This window comes from Triticum dicoccoides, chromosome 2B, assembly GCF_002162155.2.
Source record: "Triticum dicoccoides isolate Atlit2015 ecotype Zavitan chromosome 2B, WEW_v2.0, whole genome shotgun sequence".
Lineage (NCBI taxonomy): Eukaryota > Viridiplantae > Streptophyta > Magnoliopsida > Poales > Poaceae > Triticum > Triticum dicoccoides.
In genome coordinates, this window is record NC_041383.1 from 277,132,181 (window position 1) to 277,140,943 (window position 8,763).

The 8,763-nt window shown below is 52.6% G+C and overlaps 2 protein-coding genes across 2 annotated transcripts; one reads left to right on the plus strand and one right to left on the minus strand.

Annotated features, from left to right (window-relative positions):
• Positions 1-1,626: 1,626 nt before the first annotated feature.
• LOC119363512 (lon protease-like) lies at positions 1,627-2,817 on the plus strand. The gene has a single exon (XM_037628883.1). It carries the CDS (start codon positions 1,674-1,676, stop codon positions 2,532-2,534), a length of 861 nt encoding a protein of 286 aa, XP_037484780.1. The 5' UTR covers positions 1,627-1,673; the 3' UTR covers positions 2,535-2,817.
• A 924-nt stretch (positions 2,818-3,741) lies between these two features.
• LOC119367671 (ribosomal RNA small subunit methyltransferase, mitochondrial-like) lies at positions 3,742-5,151 on the minus strand. The gene is made up of 2 exons (XM_037633134.1): positions 4,787-5,151; positions 3,742-4,702 (listed from the first exon to the last, which is right to left on the minus strand). Exons 1-2 carry the CDS (start codon positions 5,129-5,131, stop codon positions 3,977-3,979), a joined length of 1,071 nt encoding a protein of 356 aa, XP_037489031.1. The 5' UTR covers positions 5,132-5,151; the 3' UTR covers positions 3,742-3,976.
• Between the last annotated feature and the right edge of the window lie 3,612 nt (positions 5,152-8,763).

The following is an 8,763-nucleotide window of genomic DNA, read 5'->3' on the forward strand; positions in this document are numbered from 1 at the left end:
GGTTAAGCCATGTACTGCACCTTATCTCGCCGTCGTGTCCTTTGTGGAATGCCTTAGAACTTGGTGACCTCCGTCTGTTTCGATGTTTCGTTTATGTACGCTGCCTATGTTGAGGGCTTTATTAATTTACGAAAACACTAACGCCCACACGTGTGGGCGTTACCCAATTCGCCCACACGCCTGGATCATCCTTCATTGTCTTTTGCACGAATCTTGACACGAAAAGGTGGATTTGGTGTGCCACGTAGGACGGGGCTGGTGTGTGGGCGTTGGAGAGTTTGCCCACACGCCCGCACCATGCTGTTTGCCAGCTGCATTGTGTGGGCGAACTGCTTTTCGCCCACACAGCCACCAACTAGGTCATGCGCGTGTGGGCGAACTGCTTTTCGCCCACACGACACTACTACCTTGTGGATGGCAACTGCAGTTACGCGAACGTGCAACTCGGTACACACACATGGAAACTGTGATTCTTTGCTACATGGCAACTACAGTTACGCGAACGTGGCAACTCGGTACACACACATGGCAACTGTGATTCTTTGCTACACGGCAACTGCAGTTGCGCGTACGTGGCAACCAGATAAACACACATTGCAACTGTGATTAACAATACATGGCAATTATGGTTGGACCACACGTGGCAACTAGGTAAACACACATGGCAACTACTGTTTTGACCATATGTGACAAGTAGTTAATCACACACGGCAACTATGGTTTGATTACACGCGGAAACTACCATAAATTAGACATGGCAACTACAGTTAATCAAAACAGATAGAGTTGCCATACTTTTACAACTACACTTGCCATCCCGGATGACTACATCTGCCAACCAGGATGGCAACTAAATCCTCATCCCACGGGGTACCTAACGTAGCTGCGTCAGGACGTGTGGGCATTTTTGCTTCGTGCCACACGCACGGGTGGAGATGAGTAGTATTTGTTGGGCGTGTGGCACGAAGTAGCCGCGCCCACACGTGTGGGCAATTCTAATGTCCGCCCACACATGGCCTGTGTGGGCTGCCTCCTGCTCACACCACACACGGTGTGTGGGCGCATGTCGTATATGCCACACGTGTGGCAGTTATCGGCGTCCTTAATTTAAAGCCGGACGTCTCTGACGTCTATGTTCTAAAAAAATGGGAGGGTTTGAGGCGCCCGATTGTTGATGCTTTTAGACGTCCTTGTCGCTAAGAGAATACCGAGCTTGCTAAATATGACCACATGTTTATGAAGTGAGGAGTGGATAATAAATAATACGAACTCTTACCCAAATAGGTAAATATGATCGTGGATATTTATTTTTCCCAAGCTCTAACCCTAATAGGGCTTTTACCCCATTAACATTTAGCCGGCCGAATTTAACTATGCAAAAAAAAAACATGTCAAAGCATTTTTTTAAAATAAAAGAAAAACTAGCATGAACAGAAAAAGAAAGAAAGCGGTGTCCCACTCCGAGCCCGAGCTCCTCCAGACGGATAAGCCCCCACGTGTTCTCCTCTACGCCATCACCACACCGCACAAGACTCATATTAACCCTGTCTCTGCCCATAGACCCCACACCCTTCTTCCCCGGCCATAACAACAAAACGCCTGAAAAATCACCTCCCCCAAATCCACACGTTCCCCTCCTCACCACCGTGGGGAAAAGATCCCTCAACTCCCCAATGGCTCTCCTCCCCCAAATCCTCCCCTCCCCGCGCCCCCATCCCCACCTCGCCGCCTCCCGCTACCCTTTCTCCCCCGCCCACGCATTCCGCACAGCGCCTCGCCTCCACGCCTCTGGCCACCGCCGCCGAGGCCGCCTCGCCGCGTCAGGGCCCGGGTCGTCGCCGTCGCCGTCGCCCGACCAGTACCCGTCCGAGCCCGACGATGGCCTTGTGGAGCTCCCTCTGTTCCCTCTCCCACTCGTCCTCTTCCCGGACGCGACCCACGCGCTGCACATCTTCGAGTTCCGCTACCGTATCATGATGCACACCGTGCTCGACACCGACCTCCGCTTCGGCGTCGTCTTCGCCGGCTCCGACGGCGCCTCCGACGTCGGCTGCGTCGGGGAGGTCGTCAAGCACGAGCGCCTCGCTGACGACCGCTTCTTCCTCATCTGCAAGGGCCAGGAGCGGTTCCGCGTCGCTCGCATCGTCCGCAACAAGCCTTACCTCGTCGCCGCCGTGCAGTGGCTCGAGGACCGCCCGCCTGCGGAGACGCCGGCCCCTGGGGAGGACGCCGAGGCGCTCGCCGTCGAGGTCGAGGCGCTCATGCGCGACGTCATACGCATCGCCAACCGCCTCAACGGCAAGCCCGAGAAGGAGGTCGGGGACCTGCGCCGGGGGCTCTTCCCCACCCCATTCTCCTTCTACGTGGGCAACACCTTCGAGGGCGCGCCCAGGGAGCAGCAGGCGCTGCTCGAGCTTGAGGACACCGCCGCGCGGCTGAGACGGGAGCGGGACACGCTCCGCAACACTCTCAACTACCTTACCGCCGCGTCTGCCGTCAAGGACGTCTTCCCCTCGTCGCCGTCGTCGGGGTGAAGCCTTTCGCCTCTGTCCCATCTCGCTCGCCGATAAGGAGTTTGTGGAGGGTAGTGGGACTAAACCTTCTTATTACTCTTTTTCGCCTTTTTCCTTTCCTTATAATTGCAAGGGTAGGCTTTATTTCAAAGTGGTAGCATTTTAGCGTGTAAAATTGTACGTATAATTCATGTGTATTAACTCAAAAGAAAAATGCGGAGCTATGACGATGATCAATGGTAATGATAAGCATTTTGCTCCATGAAAGCAATGCATTCAGTGTGAAATAGGGCGTATTTACTCATTGGTCAGCTCTTCATTGTAGACTGCCATTTCTCAATTGCAATTACGTTGTCTGACATGATTGGCATACCATATACAGTAATTTTAGTTTCAGTTATCCAATGAAAAAAGGTACTCCCTCCAATCCTTATTAATTGACACACTTTGCAAAGTTCTACTAAGTGTGCGTCAATCAATATGGATCAGAGGGAGTATGTGCTGTACGAATACTTTAGCAGGTTTATTCATCATGAGCTGTGTCTGTGTCTCCCTCGGCCGAGACCAGTACATCCGTCTGTTTAGCACTCTCTTGTTTCCATAATTTGAACGACAAGAATTATGAAATGGAGGAAGTAATTATACCCCCTATGTTTTTTTTCAAGCGTATGATCTGGTAACAGGTTACTTCTTTTCTCCCACGTTCAATATTTCTAGAAATATAGTCCAACAAAAGGTGATTCGAATTTTTATGCCATGATGATGGTAGGCATAGCAACACTCTTTGCATCCAGATAAAAATGCAGCACTATTTCCTGCTATCAAGTAAAAGTGTATCTACTGGCTGCAGATGTTGAATCTCTGTACAGATGTTATCTGCATTTTTATTTTGAAAGATCTTTATTACTCTTCGGGCTGCAGATGTTTTCTGCGTGTTGGATAAGGATTTTTTCCATTGGACTAGCCACAGGGAGGAAAGCGTTTAAAGATTGCATCACCTGTTCTGGTTCGGTTTGGTCTAGAGTAGCATCCTGAAACTATGGTGGTGGTGGTTCATAAATCATGATTATCAGTCTTTGTTGAACAGTCGAAACATATATAACTCTGCTGGATTTGCTTAATGTTATGTCCTGTCTACCAGTAGTTTTTGTGAGTTATATTAATATGAACATTGCATTTGTGAACTGCAATCCTATCAATACGATTGTGTATGTGTGAATCCTAGTAATACTGTTTCATCATAAGCATTTCGTGAATAGCACATGTTTGAGATCTTCGGCTTAAGGTTGCCAAATTTCAAAGAAACTCTCTGCAACTCTGAACCAACTAAGCGTACGCTAGACAGCTGCTAAACATTACATGGACTGGCAAATTCGCTTCTGTGCTACCATGGACATGGGTCAGTTGTGTGCGTCGGTCATTTGCATTGGTGAGCAATCAAAGATCCGATGCGCTGACAAGTGCTACTGAAACCATATCCCTCGCTCGTTGAATAGCCTGAGCAAATAAAGAAGCTCGTCGTTTGACATCTTGGACGGCCTCTTCCCGGCGAGGTCGGTGGACTCTAAAGCACCGGCAATCCTTTCCTTGAAAGCCCCGACCTCTTCCGTGCTGAAACCAGCTGCTCGATCGCCGCTGTCGCCGTCTTCGTCGCTGCAGGCTTCGTCATTGCCGTCGTCAACAAGAACACCGAGAATGATGCCACTGCCAGCGCCAGGGGCATCGCTTGTGCATCTCTCGCTTCTCTGAGACCGCTTGAGAAGATCCAGGATCTTCCTTTTCTGCTTGAAGATGGCACCGAGGGTCTTGTTCTTCTGCCCGAAGCACTCCCGCGTGAAGCCCAGCCACTCGGCGACGTCGACCTCAGACGGAGCCGCCCTCGGCCGGATCTCGACGAGGGAGGAGTCTACCCTGGGCATGGGAACGAAGTCCCTCTTGCTCACGTCCATGAGTAGCTTCACGTCCGCTACCATGCCGACGTTGGCTGCCAGGCGGTTATACTCCGAGTCGCCTGGCATGGCCACGAGCCGCCGCGCGAACTCCTTCTGCAGCAGGAGCGTTGCTGTCCGGAAGTGGTACGTCCCGAACAGCAGCTTCGCGATGAGCGGCGAGGAGATCCCGTAGGGGATGTTAGCCACACAAACGTCGAACTCTGGGAATTCGGTCTCCATGGCGTCCCCCTGGATCACCTGGCAATGGAGAAAGCAAATTCCATTCGTCATTTGACTTTAGGCATTTGATCGAGCAGGTGGTGGGCGCCGGCAGATACAGACCGTGAGCTTGTGCGCCAGGTCGAGTGCCCCGAAACGGGCCGTGACTGCGTCAACCATGCGCGGGTCGATCTCGACGGCGGTGACGCGGTCGACCGGGGAGGCGAGGAGGCGGGCTGTGAGGTTGCCGGTGCCGGGGCCGACCTCGAGTACGGCGTCGCCCGGGCGGAGCGCGGCGTGGCGCGCGATGGCGTCCAGGACGCGTGGGTTGGTGAGCAGGTGCTGCCCCCGCGGCTTGTGTAGCCGGAAGCGCCCATCCCACGCCTCCGACGCCAGTGACGACGAGGAGGAGGACGAGGCGGAGAAGGCGGAGAGGCGGGCTCGAGAGTGCGAGACGGCGCGGTTCATATCCGGTTTGGCTCGGTTCGCTCTAGAGTACGAAGTCGAACAACATCTCTCGGAGCGTCTCTTTGCCTTTTGAGAGCAATTCCGACAGCTTTCGTAAATACTTTTCCCGCAAAAGTGGTTAGAAAAGCATTTTTATGCAGATGCAAAATAACTAACGTTTGCATCTTCAAGACCCAAGAACCCGCATAAAAAAAAATTACATCACTTGGCCCAAGTGACGTAAAGTACAATACTTGCATCTTCACCTCCACGTGATGTAAGGTTGGTCGCGCGCCAACCGTCAACCGCCCTTTAGTTCTTTTCTCACACCCGTATCTTCTTCCTCCCGCCGCTTGCCCGCCCACCGTACCATGCCGCTGTCGTCCGGCCGCTCCACCACCCTCGTCGCTGGTTCCGCCGCGTTTCGATCGCCCCACGCCATGAATCAGGCGTTTTTCGGCCACCCCGCGGCCGCTGCCCGATTCGTTCCCGCCGCCGTTTTCGCCACCGTCGTGGCCACAACCCGACCCCAAGCACCCGCTCAGCCACCACCGCCCCTTTGCCCAGCCCGCACGTCGCGGATCAACCTTATTTTCCACCGCTCCATCGCCACCGCCCGGTTCGTCCTCGTTGCCGTTTTCGCCGTCATCACAGCCAAGCCACCGCCCACCCACCCACCCACCCACCCAACCCCACCCCCCTTAACACCCCTATAATTAAGCTACAATGAACCCATGCTAATGACCTTTCTGCTAAGCTAAATTGTCCCTTGATAAAAAGTAAATTCAAATTGCAAGTCAAATTATTGTTTCTCCAAATAGTAAAACAAAAATGTTGGTTGGGTTGCAAATATTCACTAAGTAATTGTCATGTAAAAGCCAACATCATTTGAATTATTAAAATGCCCTTAACCTATTTAAAACTGATCCAAAATCATTAAACAGAGTCTTCTACATTAAATAAATATTCAAACTATTCAAAATAAGCTGAGACTTGTCGTGCTAGCTCAAAACATTGCCTAGTATTTATGTGCTAAGTTGCCCATGCAACTAAAATCAATTGGTATTTAATTTAATGGTAAAACAGAAAATAAATAAAGAATAAGGAAAAGAACAAAAGAGACATTGTGCCACTGGACCTTAAGTCCACAGTAAAGACCCAGCCCAACTCCCCCCCTGTCGTCTTCCTCGTGTTCATTGCGCCCCCGTGGAGGACCCGAGCGCGTCCATGGCCGGGGACCGCCACGCGCCAGTCATCCAAGCCTCCCCGGCGAGGATAATATCATCCCCGGCGGCAGAGGTTTCGTCTGCATCCACTACCCTACACAGTTCTTCCCCTTTCACCTCAAATTCACCGTTGCGAGCACACGAGCGCCCCCGTCGCCATGGACCTCGTCGTTCCCGCGGCCACTGTCACCCCCGCTCCGTAGCAACGTGTCCACGAGCTTCGTCGTCATCTTCCGTGTCGTCCATGCCCTCGAGTTTGTGCTGGGAGCCCCTACATCTCCGGATCTGTTGTCGTCTTCAACCTTCGGCCACCGACGTGTCCACGACAACTATCATCGTTCTGCTGCTCCTAAGCCACCGTCGGGCCTCGTTGTGCCTTCTCGGTGAGCTCCCGCTTCTTTCCCCTCTCTCCCACGCTCGGTTCCGCCTCCCTAGCCGCTTCTCTTGCCATGGCCAAAGCTCCTCTCCGTCGGCCACATTGCAGCCGCAGCCACAACAAGAAGAGCTTGCGTCCGAACTCCGCAACAAGCTCTTGGCATCCCTAGGAAGCCATCAAGCCGCCCAGTGTCACTTGCTGCTCCCAATAGCGCCTAAAGCAAGCTCGCCCGAAGCCGCCATCGTTGCACATTGATGTTTGGGGTTCCCTCCCACCCCTCCGTTCTTCGGGTTGTCTACCATGTAGACATCATAGGTGGAGGTTGTTGCCCACTTGCCAGTGTGATTGATGGCAAGTGGTGGAGCGTTATCTGATGTGTTGCCAACTTCTTCATCTACGTCAGTTGCCTCCTCGGAGGCGTTGGCTAGGAAGTCGGTTAAGTCGTCGACGGTAGCAACTAGGTGGGTGGAGGGTGGGCTGAAAATTCCAACTTCTACTGGGTTTTCCCAGATTTGATCGTACACCAAGTGTCGATCATCCCAGATATCGAGGCTCTGAATGCGATCCAACATCTAGTTCAGGAGCACCTTGTCGGCTTTGCCCATACCCTGGTTGAAGGTTGGGCTTGGTTGGAGTTTGCCCAAGATCCGACCTGACATGGTCATGGGGTCTTTGTTGGTCAAGCTAGATACTTGATCCATCACAATAGTGCTCGGTCCAAGCTCAAGGTGAGATATGAGGCGTGATCCATGTCGTGGTACTGATCTGGGATTGAATCTGAGGTCTAGACGGAAGCGTTAGTGTGGTCTTCGGTATGGTCTGACACCCAGCTCGAAAATGCCAACTCACCGCGAGAATCCGCGGCGTACTCCACCCAAATCTAATGATCTGACCTGGAGCAATTTTTTGATCTGGCCGAGGCGACTAGATGAATCAACATAAAGCATGATGCTATCGAGGACAAAGAGTTGTCCAGAGAAGAAAGTCAGGTCGCAGCCAACACTGTCATCGATTTGGAGGCAAGCCACCGAGTTGCTTCGGCTACACAGAGGGACCTATATGGTCCACCAATGACGGAGTCGAATCCGGCAGATCCAGGTAGGGGGCCCGAGCTGGTAGCCTTCCCATGATGATAACAGGACAAAGAGGGGACCCGATGTTTACCCAGGTTTAGGCTCTCTCAAAGAGGTAAAATCCTACGTCCTGCTTTGTTTGTATTGATTGTTGCTACTTGTGAGCTGTTGGGAAACGTAGCATGCAATTTCAAAAAAATTCCTACGCTCACGCAAGATCTATCTAGGAGATGCATAGGAACGAGAGGGGGAGAGTGTGTCCATGTACCCTCGTAGACCGAAAGCGGAAGGGTTAACTTAATGTGGTTGTTGTAGTCGAACATCTTCATGAATCAACAGATCAAGTACCAAACATACGACACCTCCGAGTTCTGCACACGTTCAGCTCGATGACATCCCTCGAACTCTTGATCCAGTGGAGGTACGAAGGAGATGAGTTCCGTCAGCACGACGCATGGTGACGGTGATGGTGATGTGATCCGCGCAGGGCTTCACCTAAGCACTACGACCATATGATCGGAGGAGTAAATGGTGGAGGGGGCACCACACACGGCTAAGACAATTGACATGCTTTGGGGTGCCCCCTGCCCCCGTATATAAAGGAAGAGAGGGGAGGAAGCCGGCTCTAGGGGGCGCGCCAAGTGGGGGAGTCCCACTAGGACTCGTAGTCCTAGTCGGCTCCCCCTTTTCTTCCAACAGAGGGGAAAAGGGGAAAGAGGGGGAGAGGGAGAGGGAAAGGGGGGCCGCGCCCCCTTCCCTAGTCCAATTCGGACTCCCCATGGGGGAGGGTGCCACCTCCTCGTGGCCTGCCTCTCCTCTCCCCTATGGCCCAATAAGGCCCATTACTTCCCCGGGGGTTTCCGGTAACCCCTCGGTACTCCAAAAAAAACCCGAGCTACTCCGAAACCATTCCAGTGTCTGAATATAACCTTCCAATGTATCAATCTTTACCTCTCGGCCATTTCGAGACTCCTCGTC

What these genes read in the sequence shown, in the direction of transcription:
- LOC119363512 (XM_037628883.1), top strand. Translation starts at nt 1,674, where the DNA reads ATGGCTCTCCTCCCCCAAATCCTCCCCTCCCCGCGCCCCCATCCCCAC.
- LOC119367671 (XM_037633134.1), bottom strand. Translation starts at nt 5,131, where the DNA reads ATGAACCGCGCCGTCTCGCACTCTCGAGCCCGCCTCTCCGCCTTCTCC. An exon ending in ACCTGGCGCACAAGCTCACG is followed by an intron (nt 4,703 to 4,786) that starts GTCTGTATCTGC and finishes CTCCATTGCCAG; the next exon opens with GTGATCCAGGGGGACGCCAT.